Source organism: Pteronotus mesoamericanus, unplaced genomic scaffold, assembly GCF_021234165.1.
Source record: "Pteronotus mesoamericanus isolate MK-2021 breed Mesoamerican mustached bat unplaced genomic scaffold, CSHL_Meso_final scaffold_167, whole genome shotgun sequence".
Taxonomy (NCBI): domain Eukaryota; kingdom Metazoa; phylum Chordata; class Mammalia; order Chiroptera; family Mormoopidae; genus Pteronotus; species Pteronotus mesoamericanus.
This window is the reverse complement of record NW_026555308.1, coordinates 35,692,822-35,715,679: the sequence shown is the minus strand read 5'-3', so window position 1 is coordinate 35,715,679 and position 22,858 is coordinate 35,692,822. Positions and strand designations below refer to the sequence as shown.

The 22,858-nt window shown below is 37.3% G+C and overlaps 1 protein-coding gene across 2 annotated transcripts in view; it reads left to right on the top strand.

The window, feature by feature from the left end:
• Nucleotides 1–22,858, top strand: part of COMMD10 (COMM domain containing 10) — a 172,447-nt gene that overhangs the window by 22,571 nt on the left and 127,018 nt on the right. For both annotated transcript variants that reach the window (XM_054589932.1, XM_054589934.1), the window contains exon 5: nt 13,293–13,403. In XM_054589932.1, the coding sequence (XP_054445907.1) occupies nt 13,293–13,403 (111 nt within the window). The remainder of the gene's footprint in view (nt 1–13,292; nt 13,404–22,858) is intronic.

The following is a 22,858-nucleotide window of genomic DNA, read 5'->3' as shown; positions in this document are numbered from 1 at the left end:
ACATATGTTTTTATTTCTTTTGGGAAAATATCTAAGAATGGGATTGCTTATACCTCAAGCCAAATCTGAAGCTTTCTATTTGAGTTTTAGCTACCTCATGCTGCATGGATTGGAAAAATCATATAACTGTGAATCTCTTACCTGGTGTGGGTTTCCTTCTTTTATGAGTCAAATTTCCTGCCTGGAAAACTTAGTCATTTTATAATACTTTCAAATTACTGTTTTTTAAATATTTATCTAGAATTTATAATTTTTATTTGCAAGGAGGTTAATGTAATGTAAACTACTTCCCGCTATTACCAGTTATGAACTCTAAAAGTGATTCTTTTAAATTGTTAAGTCTTATTTTCTTTCTCTGTTCTAGAACAACCAAAGGCTTTCCATGTCACTTAGAATTTTACAGTTGCCTTTAGGGCCTTATAGTAATCAGTGGCGTCCAACCTTTTGGCATCTCTGGGCCACACTGGAAGAAGAAGAGTTGTCTTGGGCCACAATTAAATACACAAACACTAATGAAAACTGATGAGCAACCAAAAGGTTTTAAGTAAATTTACGATTTTGTGTTGGGCCGCATTCATAGCCACCTGGGACTGCATGCGGTCTAGGGGCCGTGGGTTGGACACCCCTCGGTCCACTAATGTACCTTCTTGACCTTCACCTCTTAATATTCTACTCCTGGCTCAGTTGAATACCTGAATCTCTTTTCCTCAGTAGTTCTTTTCCTGGATTTTCATATGGCTAACTTCTTTATCTTCTTAGCTCTTTGTTCAGATGTCACATTGACCAGTGAGTCTTGCCCTGATTATCATAATGAAAAGTGCCCCCACCTCTGTGGTACTTTCTTACTTCATTTTTCTTCATAACATTTATTATTTTGCCCACAATATATTTTACTTATTTATTTTTATTGTCTGTCTCTACTACTAAACTACAAGCTCCACAAGGGCAAGAATTTTTGTCTGTTTTGTTCACTACTGTATTTTCACTGCTCTAAATGGCCCTTGGGATATAGTAGGTTCTCAAAAATAGTTGTTGAATGAATAAATGCATGATGTCTGTGATTTATAAATTGTACTCTTTGGCGTTCAGTCTGTTAGGTTTTCTTGTTTTAAAAAAAATTATTTATTGATGAGAGAGAGAGACAGAGAGAGCAACAGAAAGACACAGAGAGACATCAGTTTGTTGTTCCACTTACTTATGTGCTTCATTGGTTGATTCTTGTATGTGCCCTGGCTAAGAATTGAACCTGCAACCTGGGTTGACACTCTAATCAGCTGAACTATCTTGCCAGAGCTTTTCTTACAAGAAAAGATGGTTGTATACCTATTTGTATTTATTAGTAGAGGGAAAAAAAAGAGGAAGATACGAACTCTTTCTGTATTTCCAAGTTAGTTTTTTGGAGGGAGGTTGTATTTTAAGCCTTCTGTTAGTTCATTTATTTCAGGACTCGTGAGTTTTGCTGGGATACTAGATTCAATTATTTACAGTTTTTTGTCTTTTAAATGTAGGAGTGTATAGAGAATTGCTTTAGCTTGAAACAAATTCTCTACAGAAAAAAAGTGACATCATTATCTGTTGATGCAGCAATCAATTTAAAGAGCTTTAGATCTGAGAGACCCTTGATCAATCTTTTTTTGAAACAGAAATGTATTCTCTGCTTCTCTGCTTTATAAATAATTATTTAAAACCAGTACCATTAACAAATTAAAGATTTTATTAATGACAAAGAATTGTGCTGTTAGCAAAATTGCTCTTGTTATGTCATAGTGTTCAAAGATGTGTACTTGCTAAATAATTTTGATGTGCCTTTTCAGAGTGTTGCCAATTGTGAGAGTATTAGTTGAATTATATTAACTTGTACTATCATTTTCATATATTCTTGATATGTAGAGAGGTGGCAAACAGTTTGAGTGTTGATTCCTTGATGTTTTCCCTCAACACCTTACAATTTGGATATGAAGACCATAACGAGGTATTTTGGTCAAGTTTGTGGGTCAAGGTGTATAATTAAATTCCATGCTACCCTAGCAGTAAGACTAGGTTCACTTTTGTGGCACCTAAACTTGAGGGTATAATTAGGGGGCATCCTTACGTTGTGATAGTTGTAGTAAAGCATTTGTATCTCTTATGATTTGGTGTAGCAGCAACATTAAAGAAGGACATTGGTTCAGTCACTTTTGGATTTTTGATGTCTTCTGGAGACTGCCTAGTGGGTGGCTCTATGCATTGTGTTTGTACAGTATGCTTTGTGGAGGTAGGCAGTCACCTGGTGCAAGATAGCTCCAATATTGATTAAAGAAATTTATTTACAGCTAAGTAGCATATGGTAATATACACATCTATATAATATGGGTACTGTATTGCATAATGGTCATCTCAGATCCTGACATTCTCTGTATGTATTTATAGATGTCACAGTAGAGGATTCTTTCTCTGGGACACAGGTATTTTGGCTTGGTCTTTGGAGGCTTATGGCCTTCTGTTCTTGCCAATGACTAGAGGATGACAAAGAAGGTGATTAGTAGCAGGCAGCTGGAGATGTTTTCCTATTACATCTATACATTCTTTTGTTACAGCCTTTCGTATATTGTATCTTTTAAAAAATTATATAAAATTAGTATAATTTACTTAGTGTAATTAGTATCCTTTTAAATTGTGCACTTTCATGAATTTTGATGGTTGTATACTCATGAGATCACTACCATAATCAAAATACAGCATTTTTATCACCCTCAAAGTTTTCCTCATGCCCTTTGGCAGTCTCTTTTTTACCTATTCTTGGTAACAGGATCTGCTTTCTATCAATGTAGATTGAGTTTTCTAGGATTTTATAAAAAATGGAATCATACAAATGTGCTTTTTTCTGTCTGGCTTCTTCCACTGAGTATGATTTTGAGGTTCATACTGTTGTTGCATGTATTAATAGTTATTTTTTATTGCAGGGTAGTATTTAATCATAAGGATGATATACCACAACTTGTTTATCCATTCACTTTGATGTATATTTGGGCTATTTCCAGTTTGCAGCTATTTTGAATAAATCTGTTAACATTCATGTACATACTTTGTATAGTCATATGTTTTAATTTTTCTTGGGTATTATTTAGAGATGGACAGGCAGGATTGTAGGGTAGGTGTATTTATAAGAAGCGGCCAAACAGTTTTTTGAAGTGTTTGTACTATTTTACATTCTAACCAGCAATTTCTTTATATCCTGGCCAGCACTTAGTATTGCTAGTCTTTTAAATTTTAGCCATTCTAATGGTTGTAAGGCTTTTGAACACAAGGATGTTGAACATCATTTTATGTGTTTATTGGCCATTCGTGTATTTCTTTTGTGAGCTGTTTGTTCAAATCCTTGCCTGTTTTTGTATAGATTTCTTTATCTTATTATTGCAAAGCAAGAACTCTATATAGTTTGGATGCAAGTCCTTTGTCAGATTTATGTATTGTGAATATTTTATCAGTCTGGCTTATCTTTCATTTTTCTTTTTTAAAAAATATGTTTTATTGATTATGCTTTTACAATTGTCCCAATTTTACCCCTTTGCTTCCCTCCAGCTGGTTCCCCCTTTCCCTCAAGCAACTCCCACCCACCTTAGTTCATGGCTGCAGGTCATGCATGTAAGTTCTTTGGCTTCTCCATATGCTATAGTATTCAAACAGCCCCTAGTCTTTTTTGTACCTACCAATTTATGCGTCTTATTCCCTGCACCTTTTCCACCATCTCCTCCTTCCCCCTCCCAGCTGATAATCCTCCAAATGATCTCCATATCTATGATTCTGTTCCTGTTCTGGTGGTTTGCTCGGTTTGGTTTTTGGTTTTTTTTTTGAGATTCAGTTGTCGATAGTTGTGAATTTGTTGCCATTTTAATATTCATAGTTTTGATCTTTTTCTTAAATAAGTCCCTGTAACATTTCATATAATAATGGCTTGGTAGTGATGAACTCCTTTAGCTTTATCTTGTCTGGGAAGCACTTTATCTGCCCTCCTATTCTAAATGATAGCTTTGCTGGATGGAGTAATCTAGGTTGTAGGTCCTTGCTTTTCATCACTTTGAATAGTTCTTGCCAGTCCTTTCTAACCTGCAAAGTTGTTTCTGAGAAATCAGCTGACAGTCTTATAGGAATTCTCCTATAGGTAACTCTCTGCTTTTTTCTTGCTGCTTTTAAGGTTCTCTCTTTATCTTTAACCTTTGGCTTTTTAATTATGATGTGTCTTGGTGTGGTCCTCTTTTGGTCCAACTTGTTTGGGATTCTCTGAGCTTCTTGGACTTGTATGTCTGTTTCCTTCACCAAATTAGGGAAATTGTCTTTCATTATTTTTTCAAATAAGTTTTCATTTTTTTGCTCTTCTTTTTCTCCTTCTGACATCCCTGTGACTTACATGCTGGTACCTTTGGAGATGTCCCAGGGTCTTCTTATGCTATCCTCATTTTTTAAAATTCTTTTTCCTTCTTGCTGTTCTGACTGAATACTTTTTTCTTCCTTTTGTTCCAAATAATTGATTTGATACTCAGTTTCATCCTCTCTACTGTTGATTCCCTGTAGATTCTCTTTATTTCACTTAATGTAACCTTCATTTCTGCCTGGGTCTTTTTTTATGCTGTTGCTGTACTCAGTGAGTTCTTTGAGCATCCTGATATAGGTTGGTTATCTCTGTTTCATTTAATTCTTTTTCTAGACTTTTGTTCTTTTATTTGGGTTATATTTCTTTTTCTCAATTTGGCATCCTCCCTGTGTTTGTTTCTGTGTATTAGGTAGAGTTGCTTTGACTTTCTGTCTTAGTATCATGGCCTATTGTAGAAGAGTGGACCTATAAATTGTGTGGGGCAGAGTCTTAGATCATTGACAGGGCAGGCCAGCCTGTTTCACTGCCTTGTGGCTCTGTGTGGGGGACGGGCTTGGAGGAGGCACTGTTGCTGCCTGACTTATGGAAGTTTGTCTGGGAGGAAGCTGTCTCCCAGCGCTCACCCTGTTTCCAGTCTCCTCACTTTTTCCCCATATGCCACTTTTGTCCTCCCAGCCTTTACCTTGGCGCTGAATCCCAGAGGCAGAGAGTCTGTGTACGTCCTAAGTCTGTGCAGGCCCTTTAAGATGAGTCTCCTGATAATCTGGCAGTTTCTTCCACCACCCCAAATCCCATTGGTTTTTATAGCCAGAAGTTTTGGGGATCTATGTTCCTGGTGCTGGATTCCTGGGCTGCAGGATGCTCTGGTTTGGGTCTGGGATCTCTTGCTCCCCAGGTATCCCTCCCAATTTCTGTCCACCACACGTGAATGTGAGACCACCTGTTCCACTGCCTCCGTGCCGCTCCCACAGCTCTGCACCGCACCTCTCCGCCACTGTCTGTGTCTCCGCCCCTTCTACCCATCTGGTTGAATGTGGCTTCTTCAAATCCTTGGTTGGACTTCCATACAGCTTGATTTTCTGATGGTTCTGGGTGATACTTGTTTTGTCGTCTAGAGTGTGTGAGAAGGCGAAGTGTGTTTATCTGTGCCTCCAACTCGACTGGAAATTTCCTTTCCTTTTTTTTAATGGTGATTTTGAAGAACAGAATTTTTTATTTTGATGAAGTCTGTTTATAATTTTTTTTATGGTTCATGATTTTAATGTTCTATCTAAAATCTTTACCTATCCCAAGATCACAAAGATTTTCTTTCGTGTTTTCTTCTAGAAGTTTGATGGTTTTAGTACTCACATTTAGGTCTGTGATACATTTTGAGTTAATTCTGTGTTTGGTGTTAGGTAGGGGTTCATTTTGTTTTTATATAGGTATCTGGTAGTTCCAGCATCATTTACCTTGGCATCTTTGTCAGGAGTCAGTTGATGAGTTTATATCCTTTTGCCAGTGCCACATTATCTTTATTGCTCTAGCTTTTTTATTTTTTATTTTTTTGTTCAAATATATTTGTCTCCGCCTTCCCACCACCACTTTCCCCTGCCCCCCTCACCTACCTTCCTCCCACCTTCCCCACTTTGGCTTTGTCAGTGAGTCCTTGCTATATGTTCCTTGACTTGACCCTTCCCTTCCCTTGCCCCGCCCATCCCTCCCTCCTTCCCTCTTGACTCTGTTGGTTTCTTTTTTTCTTTCAATGTTGCTGGTCATATTTTCCTTGTTTCTTTGCTTTGTTGGTTAGGTTCCACTTATAGGTGATTTCATATGGTATTTGTCTTTCGCCCCCTGGCTTATTTCGCTTAGCATAATGCTCTCTAGTTCCATCCATGCTGTCATGAAGTGTAGTAGTTCTTTTTTTCTTTCTGCTGCTTAGTATTCCATTGTGTAAATGTACCATAGTTTTTTGATCCAGTCATCTACTGATGGGCATTTAGGTTGCTTCCAACACTTGGCCTATTGTAAATTGTGCTACTGTGAACATTGAAGTGCACAGGTTCTTTTGAATTGGCGTTTTGGGATTCTTAGGGTATAGTCCCAGCAAGGGAATCACTGGATCAAAAGGCAGTTCCATTTTTAGTGTTTAGAGGAAATTCCACAGTTTTCCACAATGACTGCACCAGTCTGCATTCCCACCAGCAGTGTACTAGTGTTCCCTTTTCTCTACAGCCTCACCAGCACCTGTTGTTCGTTGGTCTATTTATGATGGCCATTCTGACCGGTGTGATGTGGTATCTCATTGTTGTTTTAATTTGCATTTCTCTGATGGCTAGTGATGCTGAGCATGCTTTAAAATGTCTCTGGGCCCTCTGTATCTCTTCCTTGGAAAAGTGTCTGCCCAGGTCCTTTGCCCATTTTTTAATCGGATCGTTTGTGTTCTTGGAGTGGAGTTGTGTAAGTTCTTTATATATTTTGGAGATCAACCCTCTATCTGATGTATCATTAGCAAATATATTTTCCCATAGGGTTGGTTCCGTTTTCATTTTGCTGATACTTTCTTTAGCCGTGCAGAAGCTTCTTATTTTTATGACCTCCCACTTGTTTATTCTTTCCTGTATGTCCCTTGCTTTAGGAGACATATCGGTGAAAATATTGCTGCGTGGGATATCTATGAGTTTCCTGCGTGTGTTCTCCTCTAGGACTTTTATGGTGTTGCGACTTATATTTAAGTCTTTTATCCATCTTGAGTTTGTTTTCATGTATGGTGTCAGCTGATGAGCCAATTTCAATTTTTTGCATGTAGCATCCGGCTCTCCCAACACCATTTGTTGAAGAGGCTATTTTTACTCCACTTTATGCTTCTGCCCCCTTTGTCAAATATTAATTGACCATATAAACATGGGTTTATTTCTGGGCTTACTATTCTGTTCCGCTGGTCTATAGGTCTTTTCTTGTGCCAGTGCCAGATTGTTTTGATTATAGTGGCCTTGTAATATAGTTTAATGTCCAGTATTGTGATCCCTCCTATTTGTTTTTCTTTCTCAAAATTGCTGTGGCTATTCAGGGTCATTTATTTTCCATATAAATTTTTGAAATATCTGTTCTTTTTCTGTGAAATACATCACTGGTATTTTAATAGGTCTGTAAATTGCTTTGGGTGGTATGGACATTTTGACGATATTAATTATTTCAGTTCATGAGCACGGTATATGCTTCCATTTATTTGTGTCTTCCTTATTTTCTTTCTTCAATGTTGTATAGTTTTCTGCATACAGGTCTTTTACCTCCTTGGTTTATTCCTAGGTATTTTATTTTTCTTGCTGCTATAGCAAATGGTATTTTTTTTCCTGATTTCTTCTTCTTCTTCTATTTCATTGCTGGTGTACAAAAATACCTTTGATTTCTGAATATTGACTTTGTATCTTGCTGTTTTGCCAAATTCACTTATTAGGTTGAGTAGTTTTTTGGTGGAGTCTACAGGGTTTTCTATGTACACTATCATGTCATCTGCAAACAATGATAGTTTTACTTCCTCCTTTGCAATTTGGATGCCTTTTATTTCTTTTTCTTATCTGACCTCTGTGGCTAGGACTTCCAGTACTATGTTGAATAGAAGTGGTGAAAGCGGACATCCTTGTCTTGTTCTCGATCTTAGTGGGAAAGCTTTTATTTTTTGCCTGTTGAGTATGATGTTGGCTGTAGGTTTTTCATATATGGCCTTTATTACGTTGAGGTATACCCCCTTTATTCCCATTTTGCTGAGTGTTTTGATCATAAATGGGTGCTGTACCTTATTGAATGCTTTTTCTGCATCTATTGAAATGATCATGTGGTTTTTGTCTTTCCTTTTGTTTATGTGATGTATTACATTTATTGATTTGTGTATATTGAACCATCCTTGCATGCCTGGGATGAATCCCACTTGATCATGGTGGATGATCTTTTTAATGTACTTTTTTTTTAAAAAAATAATGTTTTATTATTACCAGCAGGAGGGACGTGCATAGGGTGGTAGATGCACTGAGCCTGGGATGATGTGGTCCGTGAGGAGATGATGATGAATGGGAAGCTGGAAGGAAAGTGAGTAGGTCTGGAGGCCAGTTCCAAGGGCTCCTCAGGGGCCCTTCTGGGAACGGCTAAAGGACTCATGGCAAACTATTGGCAGTCCACCAATAAGATTAAGAAATTCTTGGAAATCTAGCTGCCCATCACTGTTCACGTCCAATTTCTTCATCGTGCGGTCAAGGACACTGGGATCCTTCTGGCTCTTTGTGAAGGCAGCCAGTTCTGCATTCATGAAGGTTAGGAACTCAGTCTTGGAAAGTGTAGAGCTGTTAGCATCCTTTCCAGCATACCTCCGGAAAACAGCAATCAGACTTGATGCACCGCTCGGTCTCTGTAGGGCTGGATATTTTTGTCACGTCGGAGTAGAGCAAGGCGCGGAGGCTGTGAGTGGGGAACAGTGCAGCGAGCTCTCTGCTCTAGCTTTATAATAAATTTTAGAGTTAGGTAGTATAGCTTCTCCAACTTAAAAAAAATTGCTTTGGCTTTTTAAGGTCATTTGCACTTCCATTTAAATTTTAGAATCAGCTTGTCCATTCCTATAAATAGTGCCTGCTGGGAATTTAATTGGATTGTTCTAAATCTGTAAATCACTTTTGGAAGAATTAACATTTTAACAGTATTGAGACTTTAGTTTCATGAACATGGTATATCTCTCTATTTAGTGACGTCTTCTTGTAGTGCTAGAGCCGCTAAATGGGGAGCTGCTTAAGTGTTCGTGATATTCTGAAAAAGTCACCCAGAGAACTAGCAGGTGTGGACATGTCATTTATTACTCACATTACAGGGGAAAGCACCGAGGGCAGAAGGTTGTTGCTAGAGAGACTGCACCTCTTCTAGTCTGAGGTTCGTTATAAGGGGTCCCAGAAAAAGGAGGCACATGTCCGACTCTAAACTACATTACCTCCGTGTGTACCAGCAGAAAGAAAAGTTCAAGAAGCAGTTATACAGGACAAGAAGCAGCTCCTAAAAGGAGATAAGAAGGGAATTACAGTCCATTTCCAAAACAATACATTATTCCTTCTGGCCAGGAGCTCTCTGGCCAGTCATCACCTTTAAACGCCTTTGCCCATTGATGGGTGATGTACCAGCGCACCTACCCACATCATGCTGAGTGTTAGCAGTTTTTGACCAAAAACAGCATGGCCCCCATGCCCCACCCTCCCTATTCACCTGATCTCACCCCGAGTGCCTTCTTTTGTTTCCTCATGAAAAACGTCCTCAAAGGGACGTTTTGGTGATGTGGAAGAGGTGAAACAAAAAATAGCAGAAGCACTGAAGGACACAAAAATCAGTGAGTTCAAAAACTGTTTTGAGCAGTGGGGAAAAAATGATCTTCCTTCCTTTCCTTCTCCCTCCCTTCCATCCATCTTTCCTTCCTTTCTTTTTTCTTCCCTGGCAATCAAATCTATGCATAGGATTTCAATACTATTTTTTCTCTAGCCAGGGTATGTCTATTTGATAATTTCATTGGTTGTCTAATAGGCATCGCAAACTTAACATTAAAGAAATAAAATGCTCTTTGGATCATTCATTTTACAACTGTTTTTGTATTTTTTCCGTATCAATTAATGGTAACTCATTTTTATTTTTCCATTTGCACAGGCCAGTCTATATCATTTTGCCATTGTTATTTCAAATGAATAGAAAACTAGGATGAAAGTCTGATTCTACTGATAAGTGTAGGTTTCATAAACTTAGTGAAATTTGCATAAAGATGGGAATCATTAGTATCCTGAAAGTACACCAGGCTTTCTCTCAAATTGGATGCTTGGTGCGTTAAGTCTGATATCTATGTACAGTAAGCCCACCGTTAACATTGTCAATAGGTTCTTTTTTCAATAAATCCTATAAATGTATTTTTTCTTCTTTATGATATTCTTAGTAACATTTTCTTTCTCTAGATTTCTTTTTGTAAGAATATGATATATGATACATACAGCATATGAAATGTGTTAACTGTTTATGTTATCAGTAAGGCTTCTGGTCAATAGTAGGCTATTAGTGGTTAAGTTGTGGGGGAATCAAAAGTTACATGCAGATTTTTGACTATGCAGGGGTCTGTGCCCTTAACCGCTCTGCATAGTTCAAGGGTCAGCTGTACTTATTTTCTCAGCTTTTCTTTGTCTTTTAGTACATCGATGTTTTTGAAGTATACATGCCATTTATTTTATAAGATGTTTCTCAATTCTTATTTTTTTGTTGTTTCTTTATGATCGATTTAGGTTCTGTCATTTGGGTAGAAAGCTATGTAAGCAATATTGTGATCTTTATAGTATATCACACCTAGAGTCATGTGATAACCACTTGCCACTTTTTGGCGATCTTAATTTTGATCTCTTAGTAAAGATGCTGTTTGTTTTCTTCCTTGCATAATTACTTTTTTTCTTTTGTAACTAAAAAGCAATTGTGGATAGATATTTTGTGACTTTGCATTCCAAATCAAACTTCACCACTTAGGTTTAGGATCCATTGCTGATTCTTACTTGAATCAATTTCTTGTAACTTTTGATTTTGATATTTCAAACTGAGAGAAGAGTTGCAACAGTAGCACAAAGAACCTCTATATACTCTTTACTCTAATTCAATAATTTTTTACACTTTACATTTTTAATCTGTAAAGTGGGCATAATAAGAATAGCTAGCTCAAGTAGTTTTGGTTATGTCTCCTGGTTTCACTGAAAATAATTTGTTTTTCTTATTGTTCTGTGTATCCGTAAAGTATTCTTCTATAACTAGTTAATCTTCCCATATTTTTTCTTCATTTAAGGTTTCTGAATACTGATTATTTTCTGTAAGTTATTTTGTGGGTGTGCATTTGTATATATACCTACATATGAGCTTAGCAATGTTATTTACTTTTTAGATTACTCTTTCATGTAGTCTTGGAACAAGTATTTTTTAAATCACAAAATTCAACGTAAAGGCTATGGGATTAAAGAAAGCCAATCCACAAACTCTTTTCAGCCATGACTCTTTTTAAAATTACCTGTCCTTGTGAGTGTTCTTTGATTCATTTTATTTCAATTCAATCTGTATATAAAATGCCTACTCTATTTAAAAGATACTGTAGGAAAAAATTAGGTGATCAAAATGCCTTATATTTGTAATGTTTTGCAGTTTACATAACACTTTGAATATGCATTTTGTATTTGATATTGCCAATTACTCAGAAAATAGATAGCTCAGATAGTTTTATTTCCATTTCATATGAGGAAATTGAGAGCTTAGACATTTGTGACTTAACCAGGGTTACATAGCTAGTGAGTGGCAGCTTAAGCATGAACCAAAGCACAAGCTTTAAGTTCTTAATTCTCCCACACGACCTCTATACAGTGACTAAGTGTACATTCATTTATGCAAAGGTCTGACCACAATGGGGGTGTGCTTAATTTATTCACTTAAAGCAGTATTTATCTTCATCACTTATTATAAGTGCTTACAGGACAGCGATAGAAGCGGTTAAATGAGATCAAAGTGTCTTATAGGTTCATATGAATTCCTAGAAGGTGGCATATATATACGCTTGTATATATGAGAGTGGTTATGTCATATTTTTTCCTCTTTTATTGGAGGGTCTATTTTATGTGACTATTGAAAATAGTGGTGAGCTGATATTGGAGACTATGTTGATTATAATCAGTGTTAAAGATCAATACATTAAAAATCCTTACTTACCATGCACTATTTTTAAATTGATTTTTTACTTGTGGTATTATGGGTTATGTTTCTGCCTTCCCCCACCTTACCCGTAATTTCTAAAAGGTTTGGTGCCAGAGAGAACGGAACTGTATCTTTATTTTCTCATCACATCTCTCGAATAGATAATACTTCCATTGCTCTCTTTCCAATTTGGCTCTGAGGCACTGCTGTGATTCTAGCTGTTGAAAGGCTTTCAAGTTAGCAATTAGTATTCTGGTTAAGTAAAAATTGTTGTGAGGCTGCTATTCTTACCAATGCAACTAAGGTAGTTTTATTAAATCAGTTATTAAGCTCATATCAGAGGCATATGACAATTGCATTTCACAATAATTCCCTAAGTATTGATACATGAGGTTTGCTAGAAATTAAATCTAAAATTTTATACTCGTAATTCTGAGCTTGGTGAAACCAATAATTTATCAAGTCCAATAAAGGCATATCTATGCTGCTTTAATCTGTCTTTACCATTTTTGCCTTAGGTGATTAAAATTTGCTGTTCTGTTAATTAATAAATTCAAAGGAAATGTTCTAATTAGTTCTGTCATAACTGGGAACCATAGTAAGTTAGAGTACTTTAGAAAGCACGGCGGTCTATTGGATAACACCTGCTCATTAGAAGATAGCAATTCTTTTGCCTGGCTCTTTTCCAGTCTCACTAACTGTGTCTAAATGTGTGAACCTCTTACCATCTGGGTACTTCAGTTTCCCTCTAAATTAAGAAAAGGAAAAAAAAAACCCCTCTTATCTGTGTTCTACCTAATGCAAGGAGTTTTGAAAGATAATGGAAGGTCATTGAAGTGATTATGACCAATATATAATATTTATTAGTTAAAATTTATAACTATTTAAAAATCATTGGTTTTAAAATAGACTATTTTAAAATAGTAATGTACTATTTAAAAACCAGTGATTCTCTTAGTGTACTTTATTGCTTAATCTTAAAACTTATTTTTAGAACAGATAGTATTTAAAGACCAGTTTTACTGTTGAATTTGACAGGCATGGCATGAAGCCAATATAGTGAGCCTGAAGGAAGAATTTGCAGAGTATCCAGGTTAAAGGAGCTCTGGAGCTGACTCACTATGAACTCTAGGCTATCCATGTTCATTCCTGCTGAGTGGAGATTTGCTTAAAGTTGTCTGTTTTCTTCCTTCTGTATCATCTGATTCTAATCTGCACTTGTCTTTTATAGCTGGAGACAGTCGGATGGCAGCTTAACCTTCAGATGGCTCATTCTGCTCAAGCAAAACTGAAATCTCCTCAAGCTGTGTTACAGCTAGGAGTGAGCAATGAAGATTCAACGGTAAGACATGGTAGCCCATTGAAAGGATTTTTTTTTTTTTTACCAAGTCTTGTGCTTTATTGTTAGAGGTCATTGTTCTCTGTATTGAAAATTTAAACACAGTTCAATTAAAATTAAACAAGGCTTAGCAAATTAACAGATCTTTATTTGTGACAGAATTTGGTGTCATATTTACATATCACTTTGTTATTTATTTGAAGAAATAGTTTATCTTTTAAGCTGCCTTTCTTGCAAGAGTATTTCATAATGTCCTCTTTTAAGTTCTGCAGTGGAAAAAAAATCGTAGTAGCTATATAAAATTATGATTTTAATGTCTTAGCTATTTGTGGATATTCTTGGGTATTTTGTGGTTTAGGCTGAATACACATGGTAGAGGGAATGTTATTGATGTTCAGCCAATACTAGTATGTTAAGATGAGTTGTATTCGTGCTTTTGTAGTATGTGTGTGCATGTGTTTAAATTCCAGCTCTTGCAAAATAGAATTTTGGACCTATTTTGTACTGCAGAGTGATTTCTTTAGTATTAGTTTCAGAAAACTTGAATGTGTTATTAAAGGTTAAAGGGTTTTATGGAATAGTTTTTCATACTGTAGCATATAGAGAAATGCATATTTCATATATCAATGAGAGCTATTTTTATATTTTTAAATTGCAGTTATGTTTTTTAAAATAGAGAAGGGAGAGTGACCTTTTTTCCCTAAACAAATGAGACACTCTCATTTTAAGACATGAAATAGAGGTGAGAATGAGGTAGGAAGATATGAGGAAGGAGAGATTACTATGGCTGGATGTAATCGGAGAATAATGAAGAAATGCTATTGCTTGTAACATTTGAAGGATATTGAAGGTTAGAAATACTGACTTTTTTTGTTAGCGCTTTTACTGTTTATTATATAATACACATTTCTGTCTTCCATAAGAACTGGGTCCAGTGCCTGGCCCAGGTTACATGTCAACAAAATTGTAGGCAGTTAAGTTGGGTCCTTTTTCAAAATAAAATAATTTATTGAATTTGTTGGGGTGACATTCGTTATGAATAAAATTATATAGGTTTCAGGTGTACAATTCCATAATATATCATCTGTATATTGTATTCTGTGTTTACCACCCAAAGTCAGTCTTGTTCCTTTAACATTTATTTCCTCCTTACCCTCCGCTACCTCTCTCCCCTTTTCTCTCTGGTAATCACCATACTGATGTCTTTATGAGAGTTTTTTTTGGTGTTGTTGCTTAATCCCTTCACCTTCTTTTATCACCCACCTACGGAATAACCTTCCCCTCTACAACTATCAGTCTGTTTTCTGTATCTGTGGGTCTGTTTCTGTTTTGTTTGTGTATTTATTTTGTTCATTTCATTAGATTCCACGTATGAGTGAAATCATATGGTACTTTTCTTTCTCTGACTGTCTTGTTTCACTTAGCATAATATTCTTCAGGTCCATTTATGCTGTTGCAAAGGGAAGATTTTCTTCGTTTTTACCATTAAGTAGTATTCCATTGTATAAACGAACCACAGCTGTTTTATCCACTCATCTATCGATGGGCACTTGGGCTGCTTCCAAATCTTGGCTGTTGTAAATAATGCTTCACTGAACATAGGGGTGCCTGTGTTCTTTAGAATTAGTGTTTTGGGGTACTTTGGATAAATTCCCAAAATTAGAAATGCTGGGTCATCAGGCAGTTCCATTTTTAATTTTTTGAGGCAGCCCCATACTGCTTTTCACTGTTTCTGCACCAATATGCATTTCTACCAACAATGCATGAGGGTTCCCCTTTGTCCACATCCTCACCAACATTGTTTGTTGATTTACTGATGATCACCATTCTGACAGATACGAAGTAATGATACCTCATTGTGGTTTAATTTGCATTTCTTTCATGATTAGTGACATTGAGCACCTTTCATATGCTTATTGGCCATCTGTATGTCCTCTTCACGGAAGTGTCTGTTCACATCCTATGCCCATATTTTCATTGGATTGCTCATTTTTTTGGTGTTGAGTTGTATAAGTACTGTGTAAATTTTGGATATTAATTTCTTGTCAGATGAATCATTGGCAGCTATGCTCTCACATTCAGTGGGTTGTCTTTTCATTTCCTGTGCAAAAATGTTTTAGTTTGATGTAGTCCCATTTGTTTCAATTATCTCTGGTTTCCCTTACTTGAAGAGATATATCGAAAAAAAAAAAAAAGGTGCTGCAAGAAATGTCCAAGATTTTACTCCCTATGTTTTCTTCTCAGATTTTTGTGGTTTCAAGTCTAACATTTAACTCTTTATGCATTTTGAGGTTTATCTTCATGCATGTAAGAAGGTAGTCTAGTTTTCATTGTTTTTGCTTGTATCTGTCCAATATTCCCAGTAACACTTGTTGAATAGACTATCTTTACTCCAGTATAGGTTTTTGCATCCTTTGTTGAGCTGTTAATTGACTATCAAGGTGTAGACTTATTTCTTCGTTTTCTGTTCTGTTCCATTGATCTATGTGTCTGTTGTTATGACAGTACCATCCAGTTTTGATTACTGTGGACTTTGTAGTATAGTTTGATATTAGGTGGCATGATTCCTCCAACTTTGTTCTTCTTTCTCATGATCGCTCTTGCTATTTGGGATCTTTGTGGTTCCATATAAATTTTTGGAATATTTGTTTTTATTCTGGGAAATACACCATTGGTATCTTGAAAGGAATTGTGTTGAATCTATAGATTGCTTTAGGTAGTATGGACGTTTTAATAATGTTAGTTATTCCTGTCTATGAACACAGCTTATTCTTCCGCTTATTTGTATCTTCAGTTTCTTTCTTCATTGTCTTAAAGTTTTCTGAGTACAGGTCTTTTATCTCCTTGGTTAAATTTATGCCTAGGTATTTTACTACTCTTTTTGAAGCATTTGTGAAATGGGATTGTTTTCTTAGTGTTCTTTCTGATATTATTGGTGTATATAAATGCAACTGATTTCTATATATTTATTTTGAAACCTGCTGCTTTACTGAATTTATTTACCAATTCTAGTAGTTTTTTGGTGGAATTTTTAGGTTTCTTCATATACAGTGTCATGTTATCTGCAAATAATGACAGTTTTACTTCTTCCTTTTTAATTTGGATGCCTTTTATTTGTTCTTGTCTGATTGCTGTGGCTAGGACTTCCTGTACTATGTTGAATAAGAGAGGTGAAAGGGACATCCCTGTCTTATTCCCAATCTTAAGGGAAATGCTTTTAGTTTTTGCTCATTAAGTATGATGTTCGCTGTGAGTTAGTCATATATAGTCTTTATTATGTTGCGGTACGTTCCCCCTGTTCTCACTTTGATGAGAGTTTTTATCATAAATGGATGCTGGATTTTATCAAATGTTTTATCTAAATCTATTGATAGGATCATGTAATTTTATTCCTCATTTTGTTTATATGGCATTTCATGGTTATTGATTTCCAGATATTTTACCAACCTTGCATCATCAGAATAAATCCTACTTGTTCATAGTGTGTGATTTTTTTAATGTATTGCTGGATCCAATTTGTTAATATTTTGTTGAGGATTTTGACATCTATTTTGGTCAGGGATATTGGATTATAATTTTCTTTGTAGTATCTTTATCTGGTGTTGGAATTAGGATAATGTTGGCCTCATAAAATTAGCTTGGGAATCTTCCCTCCTATTTAACTTTATGGAATTGTTTGAGAAGGAGAGGTGTTAGTTTTTCTTTGAGTGTTTGGTAAAATTCACCTGTCTTTGGTATGTTGGGCGTACTTTGATTACTGCTTCAAATTTGTTAGTTGTAATTGGTCTATTCACATTTTCTGATTATTCCTGATTCAGTTTGTCTCTTGTTAAATTTTTTTGAAGCCTAATTTGTCTGATTTAAGTATTGCAATGCCAGCCTTATTTCCTTTCCATTTGCATGAAATATATTTTTCCATTTTTTAACTTTTAGTCTGTGTGTATTCTTCGTTTCTTGTAACTATCATATATATGGGTCATGTTTTCTTATTCATTCAGCTATCCTATGCCGTCATCGTCTTTTTTTTTTAAATCCTCACCTGGGAATATGTTTAATGATTTGAGAGAGAGAGAGGAAGGGGGAGAGAGAGAGGAACATTGATCTGAGAGAGAAACATCAGTCAGTTGCCTCCTTTACATGCCCATGCAGAGGATCAAACCCACAATCAAGGTTTGTGCCCTGATTGGGGATTGAACCCACAACCTTTTGCTATATGGGATGATGCTCTAGCCAACTGAGCCTCCTGGCAAGGGCTTCCCTGTGCCTTTTGACTGGAGCTTTTAAGACATTTACATTTACAGTGATTATTGATATATATGTATTTACTGCCATTTTATTCTTTATAACCTTTGTTCGTTCTTTTTCTCCTTTTACTTAAAGAAGATCCTTTAATATTTCTTGCAATACTGGTTTGGTGGTAATGAACTCCTGTAACTTTTTTCTTTGTGTGGAAAGCTCTTGTTTTCCTTCAATTTTAAACAGTATCCTTGCTAGTAAAGTAGTCTTGGTTGTAGTTATTTGCTTTTCATTACTTGAATATTTCATGCCAGTCCCTTCTGGCCTAAAATGGTTCTGATGAGAAATCAACTGACAGTCTTATGGGAGTTAACCTTGTAGGTAACTCACTGTTTTTCTCTTGCTGCTTTTAAGATTCTCTTTTTGTTCTTCATCTTTGCCATTTTAAATAATGTGTCTTAAGTGGTAACTTTGAGTTCATGCTGTTTGGGACTCTTGTGCTTCCTGGACCTGTGTGGTTTTTTTTCCCATGGTAGGGAAGTTTTCGGTCATCATTTCTGCAAATAGGTTCTTGATCACTTATTCTTTCTCTTCATTCTGGTAATTCTATGATGTGGATGTTGTTATGCTTTGTGTTGTCTCAAAGGTTCCTTAAACTATCCTCATTTTTTAAATTCTTTTTTTCTTTTTGCTGCTTTGATTTGGTGTTTTCTGCTACCTTTTCTTCCAAATTGTTGATTCGATCCCCTGCTTCATTGAACCTGCTTTTTATTTCTTCTAGTATATTCTTCATTCTGTTGTTTTTTTTATGGTTTCTTTGTTGTTTTTATGCTTGCTGTTTCTTTGTTGATGTTCTCAGTAAGCTGCTTGAGCTTCCTTATAACAATTTTTTTGAACTCCGTACCTGTTATATTGCTTGCCTCCATTTCATTTAACACTTTTTCTGGAAATTCCTCCTGTCCTTTCATTTGGGGCATGTTTTTTTGCCTCCCCATTTTGGCTGCCTCTTGTGAGTGTTTCTCTGTATTAGGATGATGTGCCGTGACTTCCAGTCTTGGCAGGGTGGCCTCATGTGGTAGGTGTTGTGTGGGACAGTGGTGCCATCTGCTTGATCATGTGATATGGGTGCCACAGGAATATCCTTTGTGTGAGATATATGTGTCCTCCTGTTTTAACTGAGTCTTGATTGCTATTGGCTCATTCTTGTGTGAGGTCAACCCTCTGGTTTGCTGGCTGTGAGGATCCACCCCAACTTCAGTGTTCAAGTTGCTGTGCAGGTGTTGATCACGTGAAGCAGATTTTGCCTCAGCAGTGTCTGCTGCTGGCCTATATCTCTCTTTGGATATGCCGCTTGTGAAGGTAATTGGATCCTGGTCTGATATTGTCTGAATATGGCCAGTTGGTATATTGGTTTGAGGGCCTTTTGGGAGGGACTCTGGTGCAGGCTTATTTCCAGTGCTGCCTGTAACTGGGCCTGTGATATCTGTTTGGAGCTACAACAGTTTGTGGCTGCCTCTGTTTGGCCTGGGTGTACATGATAAGGACCAAGCTATGCATGCAGGCTGGCTTTTTCTAGCACCGGGCCTGGAGGCAGGTCAGCAAAAGTCCCAAGGCATCCTGAGATTTGCCTCCATCTGCCTCAGCCTGCCTGCTGCCTAATAGAGTCAGACACCGAAAGAGCCTCTAGTGGTACTAGAATTGCATGGGGTAGGTTCTCAGTGAGTCACCAGGTAGGGAGGGGCAAGTGGTGTTCACCAGATTGATACGGGTTCATACTTGACTCTGTGCCATTGCCAGATCTGAGGCCACTCAGCGGATGTCCTAAGGTCTACCAAGTCCAGCTGCCACTCACTGGGTGCCCCCAGATCTTTGTGGTGAGTGGCCTCTCAGGGAGTCATCAGGGTGAGGCCAGCAGTGATCATTAGGCCCAAATAGACCAAGATTTGGCTGTGTGAAGGGGGCCACTGCCATGGTTGGGCGTGAGAGGGGAAAAAATTGCCCCTGTGCTAGAGCCACATAACTCAGTCTCTCCAAGATTCTGCCAGGAGTCCAAGGTCAATGGGGCAAGGCTGTCACATGTTAGGAAGGTATGGCTAGTGGATCTCCTGTGGAGGAGTAAGTGCCAGTCAGGCTTGGGGACAGATGGGGGAGTGGCCCTTGCCCTAGGGCCACACAATTCAGTCTGTTGTAGATTTTGCCCAGACCTTGGGGGTCAGGGCACCAGGAGTCAAGAGGGTGGAACCACATGGTGGCAGGAGGATGGGGTTCGAGGAATATGTGCATGTCAGGTTCATGGGAAAGCAGGGGAAATGACCCCCAGCCCAAAGCCACGTCACTCACTGACACCTTCCGAGTCTGCCCAGACCTCTAGACCCCTTCCCAGTCAGCTGACTCCTCAGCACACGGAAAATTCTGTAGGGCGGGGTGCTGGGGATTCCAGACGGTAGAGCTATTGCGTTCCCCCAGGCTGATGCCATAAGGAGGAAATACGCCACCTAAGAAGGATGGCGTCTGTAGGATTGGAGAGTGACTCAGCACTAGGGTACTTAGTGGCTGTTCCCTTGGCTCTCTCTCCAGAGCCACAAACCCCAGCCTGTCCTCAGAATACTCAATTCTACTTTTCCCTCCCCCTGCTGGAGCATAGAATGAATGGTTGTGAGCAAGATTTTGTGCTCTTTAGGAGGGTGCCTGTGTTTCTATTAGACTTGCCTCTCTCTCTGAGAGACTGAATCCCCACTGAGCTTTACAGCTGGGTGGTATGTGGGTGTCACTTCCTGGCTCTGGTACTCCAGAGAGGGGAGCCCAGCATAGGTCGTAGCCCCTGTACTCCTCAGGAGGGACCCTCTGCAGCTGAGATATCCCTCTGGAATGTCAGCTGCCCTGCATGGCGTCAGGGCCAGTCCTTTTTAATGTCTCTGACCTTCCTGCCAGTCTCAGTGGGGCATCTTTTAAAAAACCTTGGTTATAGGACTTGTATTCAGCTACTCTTCAGTTGGTTAGTCAGGTTGATTGTTCTATATTTTAGTTTTAATTCCAGTTTGGTCCTGGGAGAACGTGAGTGTAACATTCACCTAGTTTCCACCATCTTGGATATCAAATTGAGTTGTCTTACTAAATATAATTTGTTAATTTATTACAGTGTTTCAAAAATATTTTATTTCACACATTTTCACCATAAAATAATATGAACTTAGTGGTTAAGAGTCAAACCGATGGAATGTTAAGTAAGCTCTGCAATTTAGTAGCTATGTAATGTTGTGTGAGTTACTTAATCTTTATGAGTGTCTGTTTTTTCCTCTGTAAATGGGCATAATACTACCTGTTTCACAGGCAGTAAGTCATGTTTTTATGAAGATTAAATACTCATGGTATGTAAAGTGCTTAGTTCAGTGCTTAAAATTATGGTAAATGCTCAATAAATGCTGGGCTGCTACCATCTCCATCATCATCATCACTAAGACTTTATTGGGCTAATAAATAAATACATTTTGTTTTAAACCAAAGCTGTCATTTCTGATGAAATTAATCTTTACTTTTTTCTTTACTTGCATTCTTCCTTTTTTTTTCATATTTTTAATATTTTTTCTTACTGGGAGTTTGGGAGGCAAAGGACAGCCTGGAATTCCTTTTTCTCTTTTCTCCTGTGAATTAGGGAAGGCATTCCTTCAGCTTTAGGACAGTAACCTGGAACTCACTGGTGTATACTGGAACTATTCCATGAGTGATTGAACACACACGCACGCACGCACGCGCATTTGTTCTCCAAGTAGCTATATACCTTCACTGTTGTATTTTTCTTGACTACCATATGCTAAGTGTGAAGTAGCTAAGCGCAATTTATAGGTTGGAAGAATACTATTTCGACCATATATTGGATATGTTTAAGCATCATGACTTTGGCAGTGCTTGACTTTGGGATGCTTGAGTCCCCACAGCAACTTTGTAATTTCTTCAAAATATGTCTCTGTCTCCGTTATATTTTTAGACAGTAAGAATAAATGAGTAATTATTCTAGTAAAAGAGGCATGTTCTAAATTCATATTATCCAGGAAATCTATATGGATGTGAGAACCAACTCATTTGAGATGCAGGTTTGAGTACATAAAAGTTTTATATTTTTCTGTATTGCTCTTCTGAAATTTTGAATGGACGTTTGATCACACTTATAACTTGCAGAGATAAAAAAGCAGAAGATAAAGTTTTCATTAGTAAATAGACACTCAGGAAAAAGAGCAGCATACAAATATAAAGGATATTTTGATTCTGTGAGTAGATTTAAGTAAACTTCCTCTGTATTGCCTGTTTCCCTTATAGCATTATGTGGATTTGGTCCCTGTTCTTTCTATCTCCTAAACAATATACATGTGATGGAATGAACAACCACTTTCAACCTGGACAGAAACATGCCACCTCCAAGTGCTATGGTGTGCTCTAGCTGTAAAGGAAGAGTTAACTACTACACCTCTGTTTCCTTCAGTGAAATGCTGCCTGGAATTTTTACTTTTTTGTTTGATTTCATTCTCCCTGTTTTTATGATCTAGTAGTTTATGCTCTGTACTCTTATTATATCTGGTTGCTGGATGTTAATTCTTATGTAACTGCTGTTATTAAGGACCACACTCTACTTTCCCCTAAATATTTGCTGTTTTCTGAAAATGAGAATGTGAGAATTCTTGACAGGTTGGAATATTAGGTAAAAGGAATATGAGTATGGAGGATGTTTTAAAAAGCAGCTTTGTTAAAAGAAGGGAGAGCTGTTACTAAAAGGAATATTAATAATTAATCACTGGTTAGTATATGATGCAAAGTACCATAAAGTACAAAGTTGTTGTATGTATAAAATTGGCACTTGTTTAAAACAGGAAGCACGCCCTGTCTGGTGTGGCTTAGTGGATTGAGCCTCAGCCTGCAAACCAAAGAGTTGCTGGTTTGATTCTCAATCAGGGCACAAGCCTGGGTTGCGGGCTAGCTTCCCAGGTAGGGGCTGCGTGAGAGGCAACCGCACGTTGATGTTTCTCTCCCTCCCCCTCTCTAAAAATAAATAAATAAAATCTTTAAAAAAATAAAATAGGAAACATTTGGTAAAATTATTTTAAAGGTATATTTTACAGGATAGTTATCTTGAAAATACACATATTTTAAAATAATTCTAAGAGGATTATAGTCAGTCCAAATTTGAGAGTGTTTTGATGACATTTACTTTTGAGCTGCTGAACTAAAAA